The 16,733-nt window shown below is 62.9% G+C and overlaps 3 protein-coding genes across 3 annotated transcripts; 1 reads left to right on the forward strand and 2 right to left on the reverse strand.

The window, feature by feature from the left end:
* Positions 1–67: 67 nt before the first annotated feature.
* Positions 68–4,043, reverse strand: CHLRE_16g695200v5 (uncharacterized protein). The gene is made up of 6 exons (XM_043071801.1): positions 3,700–4,043; positions 3,061–3,126; positions 2,816–2,839; positions 2,323–2,430; positions 1,314–2,188; positions 68–1,067 (listed from the first exon to the last, which is right to left on the reverse strand). The coding sequence occupies exons 1-5, from the start codon at positions 3,731–3,733 to the stop codon at positions 1,869–1,871; spliced, it is 552 nt and encodes a 183-aa protein (XP_042915275.1). The 5' UTR covers positions 3,734–4,043; the 3' UTR covers positions 68–1,067; positions 1,314–1,868.
* A 2,410-nt stretch (positions 4,044–6,453) lies between these two features.
* Positions 6,454–7,363, reverse strand: CHLRE_16g695202v5 (uncharacterized protein). Its single transcript, XM_043071802.1, has one exon. It carries the CDS (start codon positions 7,312–7,314, stop codon positions 7,126–7,128), a length of 189 nt encoding a protein of 62 aa, XP_042915276.1. The 5' UTR covers positions 7,315–7,363; the 3' UTR covers positions 6,454–7,125.
* Positions 7,364–9,983: 2,620 nt separating this feature from the next.
* On the forward strand, positions 9,984–16,265 carry CHLRE_16g695150v5 (uncharacterized protein). Its single transcript, XM_043071800.1, has 18 exons — positions 9,984–10,250; positions 10,400–10,489; positions 10,677–10,766; positions 10,954–11,043; positions 11,231–11,329; positions 11,517–11,606; positions 11,794–11,883; positions 12,071–12,160; positions 12,348–12,437; positions 12,625–12,714; positions 12,902–12,991; positions 13,180–13,269; positions 13,457–13,546; positions 13,734–13,823; positions 14,011–14,100; positions 14,289–14,378; positions 14,566–14,655; positions 14,843–16,265. The coding sequence occupies exons 1-18, from the start codon at positions 10,192–10,194 to the stop codon at positions 15,081–15,083; spliced, it is 1,749 nt and encodes a 582-aa protein (XP_042915277.1). The 5' UTR covers positions 9,984–10,191; the 3' UTR covers positions 15,084–16,265.
* Positions 16,266–16,733: the final 468 nt, after the last annotated feature.

Consider the following 16,733-nt stretch of genomic DNA (forward strand, 5'->3'; position numbering starts at 1 on the left):
CGAAGCTCCAATCGTATTCAATTCAAGAACCTCTGTAGGGGCCACAAAGGTCGCTTTCAGGAGGCCAGAATTGCATGCGACATCAGTGCATGGCTGAACGGGAGGGCGCTGTGAGTCACCTTGGAGGGATCAACCCGAAAGGGGCTGTATGGCTTGGGTGAAAGCAACGGCACGAGTGGATGTCATTTGGAAATCTGAAATCCCGCAACGAGGGGGGCAGGAGGGGCCGTCTACGGCATGGGTGAGCGCACGCACCGCAGTGTGTGCCACCCCTGCCTGCCCACGCTTACGCTTGCAGAGTACCTAAGCTTGCATTATAAATCTCGCGCCACCGCCCAAAAGATAAACGATAGCCACGCTTGAAGACAGTCATGGCTACGCTCGGCTAGTCGGCCGTACCCTGTTCTACAGCCGTACGTGCTACCCGAACCGCGTCCGTGACTCCGTGTTGACCTTCTCCTGTCATGCGTTTCTTGCACACAAGGCCCTGCAGCGTTCTCACTTCTCAGTGCCGAAACCTGAACATCCGTCCGCGTGGCCGCATATTTGTCAGCCGATTAAGGTCGGGACCTGTCACAAGCTCCGCGTCCCCAGCAGCAACCCGGGTAGTCCCGCCCCACCGCCACTCCTCCGCCTACATTCAGACTGCACGGCCTCAACGACACCCGCCTTGCAACCATCCACATCCACGAGCCGCCGACTCCAGCCCCGCCCCACTTCTGTGGGCCACGCAAACACTGCCTACCACAGCTTTTGCGCACCGCCTGCCTCCAATCCCATCCCCTGCACCGCCTGCCCCCCGCCCCATCCCCTGCACCGCCTGGCTCCCGCCCCATTCCCGGGCTCGAAGGCGCCAGGGTTTGGGCAGGGTGGGATGGGGTGGCAATGGCTCTGCCGGCGCTGGCTTGGGCGGGCGGGCTCGTGCATGAACATGCATTGTGCATGTGCATTCGGGTCTTGGCCTATGGCGACCTGCGCTGTGACTGACCTTTGCATCTACGGGTCTACTCCTGCCCTCCTGGCACATGCCCCAGCAGGTCACGCCACAGGAAACGAAGAAGAGCTGACTAGCAGTGGACGGCGAGGTGGACATCGCAGCCCTCCCTCTCTGCGGCCCGGCGCTGGTCCTGCTGGCCCTTGCTTTCCAGGGCGCCCGATGTGGGCGCGCAGAGGCGGCGGTTGCGTCATACGAGCCGCCTGCCGTGGCCGCCGCCGCTGATGCCGCTGCTGCGGTGGCGACCTCCGGATGATTCAGGCGGAGCCGCCTGAACGCCTGTGGGGCATGAGCGTGTACCAAGGCAGTTGTGACTCACGTGCACGACCAATGTGCGAGGTACGATGTGCGTGCCAGCCACACCTACGTGTGACAACAACACCTGCACACGCCCCGCACGCCTCGCGCACACATACAAACACACACACACACACATACACATGTACACATACACATACACATGTACCCACACACACAACTTAGGCCTGCCCACCTGCTCGCACGCCGCCAGGTCACTCGCCGCCGCTGTCCAGCCAGATGGCACCCAGTGCAGCCTCCGCCACTGCTGTCCCACAGGCCGTCCCCACCAGTGCGCGACCGGCCCACCCCTTCCCCTTCATTCCTTCCCACCCTCCGCTCCCTTCCAGTGCCCTTTCCCTTGCCCTTTCCCTTGCCCTTTCCCTTTCCCTTTCCCTTTCCCTTTCCCTTGCCCTTTCCCTGGCCCTTGCCCTTGCCCTTTCCCTGGCCCTTGCCCTTGCCCTTGCCCTTGCCCTTTCCCTTGCCTTTGCCCTTTCCCTTGCCCTTTCCCTTGCCCTTTCCCTTGCCCTTGCCCTGGCCCTTGCCCTTTCCCTTGCCCTTTCCCTTGCCTTTGCCCTCACTCACCGATACCCCACAGCGCCGCTAGCATCTGGTAGTGCCCGCCTGCGCCCCTCGTGCCCCTGGGAGCGGCAGTAGCAGCAGCCGCGCTGGCAGTGGCTGCGCCGGCAGTAGCTGTATCGCAGTCGCCCTCCACCGCAATCGCCGTCCAGGGCGCCAGCGCGGGCCAGCTCACATGCGTCACCGCGCATGCCGCCAGGGCGCCGTCGCGGAAGCAGTACCCGGTGGCCGCGGCCATCGCCGCCACCGCCGCTCGCTGCGCCACAGCGCCGCCACCGCCGCCGCCGCCGCCGCCGCCGCCACCGCCGCCGCTGCAGCCTGCCGTGCCGCTGTGCGGAGGGGATATGCCGCCACTGCTGTCACCTTGCACCTCCAGCGCCAGGGCGCGGAGCTCCATCAGCATCGCAGGCGCCCGGCATGCCTGGTGGCCGCTGCAGTAGTAGCACCCACACCTGCTACTGCCGGCGCTGCTACTGCCGGCGCTGCTACTGCCGGCGCTGCCGCCAGGTGGCACCCCACCAGCGCCTCCACGCTGGCAGCCAGGCGCTTACCACGGACTCCTGTGTGTGTTGTGGCAAGGCGAGGGGAAGCACAGTCCGTACAGGATCGTGTAGGGGCAAGTGTCACATGTACTATATGAAGCAGCGGCAGGTGGCAAGGCAAGCAACGCGGCAGCGCGGCTAGGGGTGCTGTGGCGGGCAAGGGCGAGGGCGAAGGGGAGGTCAGTCGCCACGCCACGCGCACGCACTGAGCCCGGGTCATCTTCACGGCCTGCTTGGTCCGTCACATCATCATCATCATCATCCGCCGCCGCCGCCGCCGCCGCCCAGCGCCGCTGCCCGCACAGCACGCGCGTCATGTCGTACGGCGCCCCCCAGGTGGTGCTGCAGCCCCGCCGCCAGCGCCGTGCCGTACAGCGCCCCGTTGGCCAGCAGCTAATCGCGCCTGTACGACATGACGCCCTCGTGGCTGCACAGCACAGCATGGCCCAAGGAAGAGGGGACAGCATGGGGGCAGCAGGGGTGCAGTAGGGGTGGGGCGTCAGCAAGGGGTCACGTCAGTGCGGGGTACTCCGTGCAGGGTAGCGGAATGTCGCGTCGCGTGTGTTGCAAGCTGCTATGCTGCAGCTGCGGCGCATCGATGTCGTCACCAGCCAGAGAGCACACCCCATCTGTCTGTCACTTACTCACTTTCAGACCAGACCCACTTGGCCGCCTCGATGCCGTCACCCAGCCCGACCTCCTCCAGCAGGTCACCTATCTGGTAGCCCCACAGCCGCGAGTCAGCCTCCGCTTCCTCGCCCGTCCTCGCCCTCACCCTCCACCTCCACATCGCCCTCCACATCGCCCTCGCCCTGACTGCTGCCTGCTGCTGTGGCGCCGCTGCTGGCAGCTGCCCCTCTTCGCACTCGTCTGCTGAATCCCGCCCCCCCTTATCGCGGATGGCCCTCAGCGTCGCGGCCGTGTTGGGCCAATCCTCGGAGTCGCTGGCACAGGCAGGAGCAGGGCTCACATCCGCGACCGCGGCGGCGGCGCATGCGTCACAGACAGCGCCAGGCACCACCGCCCGCGACCATCCAACCTCTGGCCTGCTTCCACCTCCTACCCTGTGGCAACGCCCTCCCACGGCCCCCCGGTCACCCGCTCCTCCCCAACCCAACCCCTGCCATGGCCATGGATTTCGCGTTTGGGGACTTTGCTTGGTCGGGCATAATACAGCCCCTTCCGAGCGTTGTCCGCCAATCGTCGCCGCTGTTGACACCGTGATCCACCACTCGCACAATCCCCACACACGCGCGGCCCGCCTATGCACCCAGTCCGCCCACCCACCTGCTCCTCCGGTCTCCGTCTGCGCAGTGCACATGACGTTGCTATCCTCGCTGTCGCTGTCGACCAGACGGTACACCAGCGTGCGTTTGGGTGCATGGTTGGCGGTGCCTTTCGACAGGGCAACGCAGTGGGCCAGCGACCGGCCTTCCAGCACAGACCTCTGGGTAGACTCCGGAATAAGTAGAGTAGGTCGCAAGAGCGAAGTGCAGAAGGAAAGGGCGATACCGGGCAAGAAAAGACCAGCGGGTCAGAGTGGCGCTTGTTTCGCGGAACTCCTCGCTGGCTCAAAGCCTATCGAGACGGTGGAAGCTGTACTACTGTATACTGAGCTTTGTTTGCAGCAATACTGACTAACATGGGCGGACTCCGGGATTTCGGCGGACAGGCGGAAATGGGACCTCGCAAGTCGCTTCGCCCCAAACCTTGCACTGACTATCCGCTAACCACTCAGTGAAACAAGACCAGAAAGACCAGAAACTCAACCCACACTTCCAGCAACGCTTTCTGGCTTCGTGAGACTGTAGTTAGTGGAGCCGAGTGGAAACGGCCTGTAAGTCACACCTCTCTGAGGTCGCTGCGGGAGCCCCGAACCCCTAAGCCCAGCCCTGAGCAAAGCCCTGAGATGAATCAGGGGAGGATGAATCATTCTGAGATTTCTCGTCTAATTGATCTCGAGCGCGAGAAACAGAAGATTGAGCGCGAGAAACAGAGGAGATCGGACGCAGCGACACGCGCGGCCGAAGCTGCGACACGCGCGTCCGAAGCTGCGGCACGCGCGTCCGAAGCTGCGACGCGCGAGGCCGAAGCTGCGACACGCCAACTACAAGCGAAGCTGCAGACTATGCAGCTGACTAAGCAGGCCGGTAAGCAACGGTGCGGACACCCCTCGCGTGTCCGGGTGCCAACGCTGCCATCCCAATGCCTCCTTTTGCAGACTTGGAGAAGAGGCTGTCCCCAGATGAGATCATGGACAAGGTGTACAAGGACGCCACGTACACGCCGCCCGTCCGTGTATGTGGCGCCCCCAAGCCGGTGAGCAACCTGTCAGGTGCAACCATGGAGCGGAGGAGGTGGAGGCGGGGAAAATGGGGGAGGGTTCGGCGGGGTGTTTTCATAGGAGGGTGCATGCATGGGTGCACAGGAGGGTGGGATGGGTGGCTGGCCACGAAGGGTACAGGACACAAGTATGCCGCCCGCTTCCCCATACGCGAGGGAGCCCGTTCCAGGGTTTGGGCAGGGTGGGATGGGGTGGCAATGGCTCTGCCGGCGCTGGCTTGGGCGGGCAGGCTCGTGCACGGACATGCATTGTGCGTGTGCATTGGGGTCCTGGCCTATGGCGACCTGCGCTGTGAACTGACCTTTGCATCTACGGGTCTACTCCTGCCCTCCTGCCCTCCTGGCACATGCCCCAGCAGGTCACGCCGGAGGAAAAGAAGAAGAGCTGACTAGTGGACGGCGAGGTGGGCATCGCAGCCCTCCGTCTCTGCGGCCCGGCGCTGTTCCTGCTGGCCTTTGTGTTCCGGGTGCAGGGCATCGGCGGCCGGTACACGCCGCCTGTGCTCCTCACCGTCGGGCTTGACGTGGCGCCCTCCACATCCCTCCTAACCGGTCTCACCCTGAAGCAGTCCGTCCTACTCACAGGCGGTTGCCCAGCACTGGCGTCCCTGCTTGTACGCCAACTTGCACGCTAGCTTGAAGCATCGCTGGCTGAAGTCAAAGGTGAACATGTCGAACCCGATGTCCTTCGCAACGTCGCGCACCTTGTCCCTCTACAATGTGTGCGCATAGCTGGCAGCGTCCAGCACCCGCCGTGCAGCCTCCCGATTTGCCTCTCAGGGAGGCTGCCAGCTTTGTGTGCTGGACGCTGGCAGCTATGCGTACACGACAAAGTGTGCGACGTTGCGATGGACATCGGGTTCGACATGTTTGCCTTTGACTTCAGCCAGCGATGATTCCAGCTAGCGTGCAAGTTAATGTACAAGCTAGGACGCTAGGGCTGGGACTGGATGACGGCAGCCGCCTGTGAGTAGGACGGACTGCTTCAGGGTGAGACCGGTTAAGAGGGATGTGGAGGGTGCCACGCCGCCGCAAAGGCGGGGCAGAGTTGGAGCAGGCCAGGCGTTTGGATGTTTGCTGCTGAGAGGAAGCTGCTGGAGGAGGAGGTTTTCGGCATGGCCCTGAGATAGATCGTGTGGGAGAGGGGCACTCGTGCGGCCGTCAAGGTTGTCAGGCCCGAGTGCCGCCAGTTGTTGTCACTTTTGTCGTGCTTTTGGACAAGCTTGCTGCTGTCATGACGGACCAGCGCCTCGCATCTTACCCTATGGCTTAGTGCTTAGTCGTCGCCCGCGTCCATGACTACCATGTGCAAGTGGGGGCTGATGGAGGACACCACTGTTGTAATCTTTGCTCGAGCATCTTGGGTTGCCAAGGGGGATGCTGCAATAGGCCCCCTTGGGTACTGGCTTACTGGTCAGCCGAACCTGGCCTGCACGTTGGCCTGACAGCCACAGCGGGGTAGCAGGGATGTACGTGCATGGCAGCCCTGAGCAGCCGTGAAGCACGGAGCAGATGCGAGGCGTTCAGGGATGACGTTGATCATGGCTGCTTGCTCGAGCATGTTGAGGTGAATACGGCGGGTCGGCGGCCCGCCCCAGGGAGGGCGGGGGATGCGTGGGATGCCAGGCATAAAGCACCCAGGCACTACTGTTTCCCGGGTCTTGGAAAACCCCGATGGTGGCTGAGGGGCAGACCGGGGCACACTGTTCATTACAAGGGCTCGCAAAAAGCCAGAGACACTGAGACAGGAGTTAGTATCAGAGTTCAGTTAAGGACTGTTGCGGCCGACACATTGAAGCTTAGACCCGTCGGGCATACGAGCGTAGAACCATCGCAGCCCAACCGGGGTTACTGCGGCAATGGGGCGCACCCACCACGTAACTAGTAACCTTTGAGGAAACACACAACCGCGGTACCACAAGCTCACCTATTGTTAAGACGCCCATCAGTAAACCATCTGTACCCAATCCTAAGATCGCAGTGACCCGTGGTCTCGGCACGGTGTAGCCCCAGGTTCCAGCGCCTGTAGCGCCCGCGCGCATTTCCGTAATGTTCCTCATAATACCAAAGGCTCATGCGAGCAAAGAGAGCCTGCGAAACGGCGTCCCCGAGGAAAACGACTTCAGTGCATGCCGTCGCGCGCACCGTTGTGTCACTGCAAATACATACAATGCGGCTAAATGTTCATAATGCCCAATATCGTTCGTGTCGGGGGCTAACGAGCGGAACCTGCCTTCATCGCGTCCTCAGCAACGCCACATCGCATTCCCTTGCCGCGGCGACATAGACACCGCGATATACTTCACAATACGTTTTGTTATATATACACGTCATAACAACAAATCGTGCACGCTAACGACCACAGCTGCTTCACGTCGCGGCATAGCGCAGGTCGCTCCCCGCTGTTGCAACGCCATAGGCCTCGCTGGCCGCGCCTAAATGACTTTGACATATATACGGCGCTGCTAGACTTGACAGAGCTGCAAATCCCGGCGATGCACCTCGCGCGTTTCTGGGCATGGCATTGTAGCGCCGTTGCGCCGGCGAGGACGCGTCCATCTTCCCTGCACAGCATTCCCGACATCCTTTGGCAAGTCCCTTCTGCAAGTTCTACCACACAAAATCCGGCAGCCAACTCGGCGCAACAGCTACGCACATCCGGCACCACCTTCCCCCTCCCTCCTGGGAGGGACAACCCCACAGACGTCTTGCACCGGGGTCCGTACGGACCCCCGTACGGACCCCCTATGGCAACGCCATAGGCCTCGCTGGCCGCGCCTAAATGACTTTGGCATATCGCAGACGCTGTTCGACCAGAGTCACAGGTGCAAATCCGTGCGATGCACCTCGCGCGTTTCTGGGCATGGCATTACGCCCTTGCGCCACCGAGGACACATGTCTTCCCTGCACAGCATTTGCGACATGCTATGACAATTCCCTTCTGCAAGTTACATCACACAAACTCCTGCAGCCCACTCGGCGCAACAGCTGCACACAACCAGCGACACCTCCGGTCCCGCTGGCACTGCCTACTTGCCTGCTGCTCGGGCTTTGCACTTCAAGTCTTGCTTCCTGCTGTTCAGTCCTCGGCCTGTCATCAGCATCCGCCTGCCTTCTCACATGCCGCGCATCCCGGCGTGCCAACTGCCCTGTGCCCCATCCTGCTCACATCACCCCCCGTTGCCCCGACCTGCTCACATCGACACGCCTTCCCCCTCCCTCCTTGGAGGGACAACCCCACAGACGTCTTGCACCGGGGTCCGTACGGACCCCGGCTTTAAGGTTGCGATATTACAAAGAAGGGACAATCCGACCAAGCAAGGGTGCCCGTGCACCCAGGTCAAGAGGGACCATCTCCGGCCCGAAAGGAAACCACCCTCCCCCCAGTTGGCTACCGACCTTCCACAACCGTGCAACAGGTCTTCGCATAATGCATGTCTCGGCAGCTGCACAGCGAGTCGAAGCTAAGCTCAAGCCCGCCAAAGCCCCACCAACGTACAGCAAACCGCACTAGCGCACGAGGCGCAATCAAACCGGCGAGGCGTCAACGCAGGTACACCGGGCACGTAGTCCGGCGACGCCCACGCCGACGCCCCACACCCACAGCGCACACACCAGAGGCACACCGCTCCCACCACCCACGAGCAAATTAAGGCGAGGGGGGCGGGGAGCCCACATCATCAGGCAACACTAGCAGCACACAGTCACCCGCACCCCGCGAGAGGAACGGATGGTGCGCAGGCACCGTGGCCCAGGCTTTCGGGCGGAGGCCGAGACTGACATATGATTGCAGCCGGCCCCAGAAATCAGCATGGGCTTTAAGGATGCGAATTACAATTGAAGGGACAGTCGCCGTAGCTCCTCGGAACGCTAGTGGAGAGCCGAGCGGAGGACTAAGACTTTTGGACAGCCAAACGAGACTCTGTCGCGACCCTGGGTCGCCGGGAACTCGCTCACGCCACACGCACACGACACACGCACACGCAACACGAAGCGATAGAACGCAAACACAAAGGACTAAAACAGCTCTTAGCGCCCCGCGAGCGCGTCGCACACAACATGCGCACTCGACACGCACGCACACGCACACAACACGCGCGCTCGCAACGCAAAGCGATAGAGCGCTACCACTGCGGACTAACGCAGCTCGCAGCGGCACTCAAGCGAGCAGAAGGACTTGCTCCGACCCCGGGTCACAAGGACCTCGCTCCCGCCACAAGCACACAACGCACGCGCACGTATACGCACACATACGACTATTATGGAATAAGAAGATAGGCACGCGAACCTGGCCACGCGGACGCCTGGGCGCAAACTAGGATAAAATGTCCCGAGCGATGTTCGCGCTCGTGGACGCAGCGGCTCGCGTTGTCGTGCAGTATCATTCACATGGATGAACAGCATGCATCAAACTAATGCCTGAGAAAGTGATCAGGCGCGCGGCGCAATGACAGATACACAATGGAGGGCGAAACGTTGGGCCGCACCTGCAAGAGGCGGCATGCGTGGATTGTGTCCCTTTAAGACTCTCCACAACATATCACATCGCTTCTGGAGCGGATGAAAGCCCGGTGCGGACGCAAGCCCGGTAACGTCGAACTTGCCTCGCTGCTTTGATGCACTTCAAGCAAGGCTACGTACTCTGTACATCCTGTTTTCTAGCATGTTGAACGAGCGTCGTTAAAGCTAACGGCAACGGAATGCTGCGAGTTCGCGCGGAAGCGTACGTTGACACAGCGGGAGCCGCGCAGAAACGAAGTGAGCGCTCAGATGAAACCTTGGAGCAGCGTACGGAGCGCCAGAAGAAGGATGCGGACCGGAAACGGCTGAAGCGCGCGGCGATGACCGTGGAGGACAAGGCCGCTGCGAACGAAAAGCATGCGAAGCGGCAAAAACAGTACCGCAAGGAGGGGTATCGGGGTCCAGCAGTGACCGGAGAGACAGTTCAGTTGACTTCTGCATGGACCGAGGGCGCCTCAAACTTCAACGCTCAACTGTAAGTTGTCCAGTCCAGTGTGCCGTTGCCCACATTCGATTTAGCGGCCGGTCATTGCCAACAGGTTGACGCTGGAGGCTGTGAAAGGGGCGCCACCATGGGTGCCTGTCTGTGAGAAGCCGGACTGCAGGAGAACGACTGGGTTCGTCAAGGCATGTGGGGTGTATGCGTGCAAGCTTGGGCACGTACACTCCCATAGGCATGGGCATACACCAGCTTTCCCTGTCAGGTTGACCTTCCCCAGTGGAGGGAGCTTCGTGGCAGCTATTGTCGATGATGTGCTGTTGGAGGGCGTACCAAAGCTCTCTACAGCATCAGTGCAGGAACTGAGAAACGCCATCAGCACATTCCAGCCAGCGGACTGCACAGTCAGTGTCCGAACCCCACATCGCCTGGCCCTGGTCACCTCAGCAGTCAAGGTGTGCACAGGTGGTAAAGCAATGGCCGCAGGGCCCGTTGCCGCAGCAACGACGGCCTTGAGCGTGGTGGCCGTGGCCAGGTCAGTTGCATCTCCGCAGCGCCACCGCCCCGTGATTCTCTGCCCAGCCACCTCGCCCCTGCGCCATGCCTGATGAGGGACACAGCGCTCTGTTAAATCTAACTGCTTCTCTGCCCTCGCTTTCCCTGCCCCGTACCCTCTGCTTGCAGCAACGCCGCGGTGACTGCGGGCTCGAGCGCGCCCGCCGCGGCCACTGCCTCCGGCACCAGCCCTGGCTCGCACGTTGTGGCCGCGCCCAGGTCAGTCGCGTGCGTCTTTGCAGCTCCAACCCCCCTGTCGCTCCGCACACCTAGCTCTCCCGTTCGCTGTGCCTGTGGCGCCTGCGTTCTTGCTTCACTGCCCGCCTGATGATGGACACGCGTGTGTCAGTTTAATGTGACTGCTTCTCTGCCCTCGCTTTCCCTGCCCTGTCCCCTCTGCTTGCAGCAACGCCGCGGTGACTGCGGGCTTGAGTGCGCCCGCCGCGGCCACGGCCTCCGGCACCAGCCCTGGCTCGCACGTTGTGGCCGCGCCCAGGTCAGTCGCGTGCGTCTTTGCAGCTCCAACCCCCCTGTCGCTCCGCACACCTAGCTCTCCCGTTCGCTGTGCCTGTGGCGGCTGCGTTCTTGCTTCACTGCCCGCCTGATGATGGACACGAGAGTGTCAGTTTAATGTGACTGCTTCTCTGCCCTCGCTTTCCCTGCCCTGTCCCCTCTGCTTGCAGCAACGCCGCGGTGACTGCGGGCTCGAGCGCGCCCGCCGCGGCCACGGCATCCGGCACCAGCCCTGGCTCGCACGTTGTGGCCGCGCCCAGGTCAGTCGCGTGCGTCTTTGCAGCTCCAACCCCCCTGTCGCTCCGCACACCTAGCTCTCCCGTTCGCTGTGCCTGTGGCGCCTGCGTTCTTGCTTCACTGCCCGCCTGATGATGGACACGAGAGTGTCAGTTTAATGTGACTGCTTCTCTGCCCTCGCTTTCCCTGCCCTGTCCCCTCTGCTTGCAGCAACGCCGCGGTGACTGCAGGCTTGAGCGCGCCCGCCGCGGCCTACGCGGCCACGGCCTCCGGCACCAGCCCTGGCTCGCACGTTGTGGCCGCGCCCAGGTCAGTCGCGTGCGTCTTTGCAGCTCCACCCCCCCTGTCGCTCCGCACACCTAGCTCTCCTGATTGCTGTGCCTGTGGCACCTGCGTTCTTGCTTCACTGCCTGCCTGATGATGGACACGCGTGTGTCAGTTTAATGTGACTGCTTCTCTGCCCTCGCTTTCCCTGCCCTGTCCCCTCTGCTTGCAGCAACGCCGCGGTGACTGCGGGCTTGAGCGCGCCCGCCGCGGCCACGGCCTCCGGCACCAGCCCTGGCTCGCACGTTGTGGCCGCGCCCAGGTCAGTCGCGTGCGTCTTTGCAGCTCCAACCCCCCTGTCGCTCCGCACACCTAGCTCTCCCGTTCGCTGTGCCTGTGGCGCCTGCGTTCTTGCTTCACTGCCCGCCTGATGATGGACACGAGAGTGTCAGTTTAATGTGACTGCTTCTCTGCCCTCGCTTTCCCTGCCCTGTCCCCTCTGCTTGCAGCAAAGCCGCGGTGACTGCGGGCTCGAGCGCGCCCGCCGCGGCCACGGCCTCCGGCACCAGCCCTGGCTCGCACGTTGTGGCCGCGCCCAGGTCAGTCGCGTGCGTCTTTGCAGCTCCAACCCCCCTGTCGCTCCGCACACCTAGCTCTCCCGTTCGCTGTGCCTGTGGCGCCTGCGTTCTTGCTTCACTGCCCGCCTGATGATGGACACGAGAGTGTCAGTTTAATGTGACTGCTTCTCTGCCCTCGCTTTCCCTGCCCTGTCCCCTCTGCTTGCAGCAACGCCGCGGTGACTGCGGGCTTGAGCGCGCCCGCCGCGGCCACGGCCTCCGGCACCAGCCCTGGCTCGCACGTTGTGGCCACGCCCAGGTCAGTCGCGTGCGTCTTTGCAGCTCCACCCCCCCTGTCGCTCCGCACACCTAGCTCTCCTGATTGCTGTGCCTGTGGCACCTGCGTTCTTGCTTCACTGCCCGCCTGATGATGGACACGAGGGTGTAAGTTTAATGTGACTGCTTCTCTGCCCTCGCTTTCCCTGCCCTGTCCCCTCTGCTTGCAGCAACGCCGCGGTGACTGCGGGCTTGAGTGCGCCCGCCGCGGCCACGGCCTCCGGCACCAGCCCTGGCTCGCACGTTGTGGCCGCGCCCAGGTCAGTCGCGTGCGTCTTTGCAGCTCCAACCCCCCTGTCGCTCCGCACACCTAGCTCTCCCGTTCGCTGTGCCTGTGGCGCCTGCGTTCTTGCTTCACTGCCCGCCTGATGATGGACACGCGTGTGTCAGTTTAATGTGACTGCTTCTCTGCCCTCGCTTTCCCTGCCCTGTCCCCTCTGCTTGCAGCAACGCCGCGGTGACTGCGGGCTTGAGCGCGCCCGCCGCGGCCACTGCCTCCGGCACCAGCCCTGGCTCGCACGTTGTGGCCGCGCCCAGGTCAGTCGCGTGCGTCTTTGCAGCTCCAACCCCCCTGTCGCTCCGCACACCTAGCTCTCCCGTTCGCTGTGCCTGTGGCGCCTGCGTTCTTGCTTCACTGCCCGCCTGATGATGGACACGCGTGTGTCAGTTTAATGTGACTGCTTCTCTGCCCTCGCTTTCCCTGCCCTGTCCCCTCTGCTTGCAGCAACGCCGCGGTGACTGCGGGCTTGAGCGCGCCCGCCGCGGCCACTGCCTCCGGCACCAGCCCTGGCTCGCACGTTGTGGCCGCGCCCAGGTCAGTCGCGTGCGTCTTTGCAGCTCCACCCCCCCTGTCGCTCCGCACACCTAGCTCTCCTGATTGCTGTGCCTGTGGCACCTGCGTTCTTGCTTCACTGCCCGCCTGATGATGGACACGCGTGTGTCAGTTTAATGTGACTGCTTCTCTGCCCTCGCTTTCCCTGTCCCTGTCCCCTCTGCTTGCAGCAACGCCGCGGTGACTGCGGGCTTGAGCGCGCCCGCCGCGGCCACGGCCTCCGGCACCAGCCCTGGCTCGCACGTTGTGGCCACGCCCAAGTCAGTCGCGTGCGTCTTTGCAGCTCCACCCCCCCTGTCGCTCCGCACACCTAGCTCTCCTGATTGCTGTGCCTGTGGCACCTGCGTTCTTGCTTCACTGCCCGCCTGATGATGGACACGAGGGTGTAAGTTTAATGTGACTGCTTCTCTGCCCTCGCTTTCCCTGCCCTGTCCCCTCTGCTTGCAGCAACGCCGCGGTGACTGCGGGCTTGAGTGCGCCCGCCGCGGCCACGGCCTCCGGCACCAGCCCTGGCTCGCACGTTGTGGCCGCGCCCAGGTCAGTCGCGTGCGTCTTTGCAGCTCCAACCCCCCTGTCGCTCCGCACACCTAGCTCTCCCGTTCGCTGTGCCTGTGGCGCCTGCGTTCTTGCTTCACTGCCCGCCTGATGATGGACACGCGTGTGTCAGTTTAATGTGACTGCTTCTCTGCCCTCGCTTTCCCTGCCCTGTCCCCTCTGCTTGCAGCAACGCCGCGGTGACTGCGGGCTTGAGCGCGCCCGCCGCGGCCACGGCCTCCGGCACCAGCCCTGGCTCGCACGTTGTGGCCGCGCCCAGGTCAGTCGCGTGCGTCTTTGCAGCTCCAACCCCCCTGTCGCTCCGCACACCTAGCTCTCCCGTTCGCTGTGCCTGTGGCGCCTGCGTTCTTGCTTCACTGCCCGCCTGATGATGGACACGCGTGTGTCAGTTTAATGTGACTGCTTCTCTGCCCTCGCTTTCCCTGCCCTGTCCCCTCTGCTTGCAGCAACGCCGCGGTGACTGCGGGCTTGAGCGCGCCCGCCGCGGCCACTGCCTCCGGCACCAGCCCTGGCTCGCACGTTGTGGCCGCGCCCAGGTCAGTCGCGTGCGTCTTTGCAGCTCCACCCCCCCTGTCGCTCCGCACACCTAGCTCTCCTGATTGCTGTGCCTGTGGCACCTGCGTTCTTGCTTCACTGCCCGCCTGATGATGGACACGCGTGTGTCAGTTTAATGTGACTGCTTCTCTGCCCTCGCTTTCCCTGTCCCTGTCCCCTCTGCTTGCAGCAACGCCGCGGTGACTGCGGGCTTGAGCGCGCCCGCCGCGGCCACGGCCTCCGGCACCAGCCCTGGCTCGCACGTTGTGGCCACGCCCAAGTCAGTCGCGTGCGTCTTTGCAGCTCCACCCCCCCTGTCGCTCCGCACACCTAGCTCCCCTGATTGCTGTGCCTGTCGCACCTGCGTTCTTGCTTCACTGCCCGCCTGATGATGGACACGAGGGTGTCAGTTTAATGTGACTGCTTCTCTGCCCTCGCTTTCCCTGTCCCGTCCTCTCTGCTTGCAGCAACGCCGCGGTGACTGCGGGCTTGAGCGCGCCCGCCGCGGCCACTGCCTCCGGCACCAGCCCTGGCTCGCACGTTGTGGCCGCGCCCAGGTCAGTCGCGTGCGTCTTTGCAGCTCCAACCCCCCTGTCGCTCCGCACACCTAGCTCTCCCGTTCGCTGTGCCTGTGGCGCCTGCGTTCTTGCTTCACTGCCCGCCTGATGATGGACACGAGGGTGTCAGTTTAATGTGACTGCTTCTCTGCCCTCGCTTTCCCTGCCCTGTCCCCTCTGCTTGCAGCAACGCCGCGGTGTCTGCGGGCTTGAGCGCGCCCGCCGCGGCCACAGCCTCCGGCACCAGCCCTGGCTCGCACGGTGATGCACACCGGCAACACGATGCGCAACGGAAACGGGAGGCGCGCTCCAAAGACTCTGACGCGCAGCGTGCTGAACGGCAGAAGAAGGACTCAGACCGCAAACGTCACAAACGTGCAGTTCTTGCAAAGAAGAAGACCAAGAAGTTAGCTAGGTATCAGTTATGATGTCATGTGTGTGCCAGTTGGTCAGTGCAGTGTCAAAATGGTTCGGGGCCCTCAGCGAGACACCGTGCGGCCGTCATGCTTGGCGCCACTAAGCAGGGTTGCATTGTACGTTGTACAGTGCGTAATGATACGCACTATGTATTAATGTGGCGATAGTACGCGGGGAGCGGGGCCTGGAGGGCAGGCAGGGGATGATGGGTGCCGCACCATGCCTCAGCACACCATTTCCTGGTCGTATCGCATCAGTTGAATTCTTTTAAGCCACGTATGAGTGGTATTTGAGCGGTGCTTGCGAAACTGGGGAGAAATTTCGTGACAACCTGAGTGCGCATCCCAGCCAAATGAAACATCCCACTGCACTATGGTGACGCACTATCCGTTCCGCGCTGTTGCTCGTCCTTAGTGCCCCACGTGGCGCGCATGCCGGGGTGCCTGGCGCTGCCGGGGTGGCGGGGTGGCGGGTGGTGCCCACGGTTAAGTCGCTGGGCGTGTCTTTTGGTGACTGGTATGCAAACCCCCCCTAGCTTGGGCTGGTATTCACAACCCCCCCCCCCCCCCCTGCCCGTTGCGTTTGAGGGCGTGCTGGGGGTCTTGGGCAAGCTGGTGCGAATGCCGGTCTCTATGTTCTCTATGTTCTCATGCGGCCGCGGCGTCGGCGTACGCCCTGGGCAAGGTGCTCTATCCTTTAGAGTTTGTGGGACTGCCCGGCAACAAGCACATGCTTCGGGCGTTGTGCTTGGGCCTGTTGCCGCTGGTGCAGCACGTGACGGCGCGGCAGGCTGGCCTTGCAGTGCGGTGTGTGCTGGGGGCTCGTGGGCTGCTGACAGGGTTCGTATCTTAATGATATTGAGCAAAAAACCGCCAGTTTGGCCGTTTCCTGAGCATTCGGGTTGCCCCCTAAAGCTCAGCTTTTAGCAAAAGTAGGCCCCCACGGGACCCCCTAAAGCCCCAGCTTGCGGCTTGTTTGGGTATGAGAACGGTGCCTGGCACGCTGGGAGCCAGGTTTGCGCATGAATATGGCATCCTGCAGCTAAGGACGTGCTGTTTGCGCGCGGGGACGTCGTTCCTACCCGGGTTGAAGGGGTTTTGTTGGGGCCATGGACTCTGCCCCCTGATCAAAGTTTTGCGCTTTCACGATGCGGAAAGCTCAGGCTGAGCTTTCCGCCCAAAATAAGATACGAAACCTGGCTGCTGACATGTCATGGGCCATGGTTGCGGCGGAATGGTTCCGTACGTTGCATCCCGCGGCCACGCCGTTGCGTCTGGTTGTGCGGGAGGGCACCCCGCGTGTTTTGGACAAGCCCGTTTCGACAGAGTGCCAGCCGTTTGTGCGGTTGTTGGGGGCCTTGTCCCACTTGCCGCCTGTGACTCTGGTGGCCCCGCCCGCACCGGGTGCCCCCGCCCGCACCGGGCCTCCCCGCCTGTGCCCCGCCCCCCCTCCCCATGGCCTCCACGTTTGCCCCACCCTTGCACCCCGTGTTCCTTCGTGTCTACTGACATCTACTGCAGCGTTGGCGCTGGTCGGCGCCCCCCTCACTTGCTGCTGCAAAGATGAATGCAACTTCCAACGCTTTTGCTTAGCCTGCGCGTTCCCTTCCCCCGACCCCTCCCCACCTCAAGCACCCCAAACCCCGCGGCCTGAGCTACGGC

This window comes from Chlamydomonas reinhardtii, chromosome 16 (assembly GCF_000002595.2).
Source record: "Chlamydomonas reinhardtii strain CC-503 cw92 mt+ chromosome 16, whole genome shotgun sequence".
In the NCBI taxonomy this organism is placed as follows: Eukaryota; Viridiplantae; Chlorophyta; class Chlorophyceae; order Chlamydomonadales; family Chlamydomonadaceae; genus Chlamydomonas; species Chlamydomonas reinhardtii.

Coding starts and splice junctions, on each gene's coding strand:
- CHLRE_16g695200v5 (XM_043071801.1), bottom strand. CDS start 3,733: ATGTGCACTGCGCAGACGGAGACCGGAGGAGCAG. Junction 3,127..3,699: donor GACGGAGACCGGAGGAGCAG/GTGGGTGGGCGG, acceptor GCTACCAGATAG/GTGACCTGCTGGAGGAGGTC. Junction 2,431..2,815: donor GAGGGCGTCATGTCGTACAG/GCGCGATTAGCT, acceptor CAACACACACAG/GAGTCCGTGGTAAGCGCCTG.
- CHLRE_16g695202v5 (XM_043071802.1), bottom strand. CDS start 7,314: ATGGACGCGTCCTCGCCGGCGCAACGGCGCTACAATGCCATGCCCAGA.
- CHLRE_16g695150v5 (XM_043071800.1), top strand. CDS start 10,192: ATGGCCGCAGGGCCCGTTGCCGCAGCAACGACGGCCTTGAGCGTGGTG. Junction 10,767..10,953: donor CACGTTGTGGCCGCGCCCAG/GTCAGTCGCGTG, acceptor CTCTGCTTGCAG/CAACGCCGCGGTGACTGCGG. Junction 11,330..11,516: donor CACGTTGTGGCCGCGCCCAG/GTCAGTCGCGTG, acceptor CTCTGCTTGCAG/CAACGCCGCGGTGACTGCGG.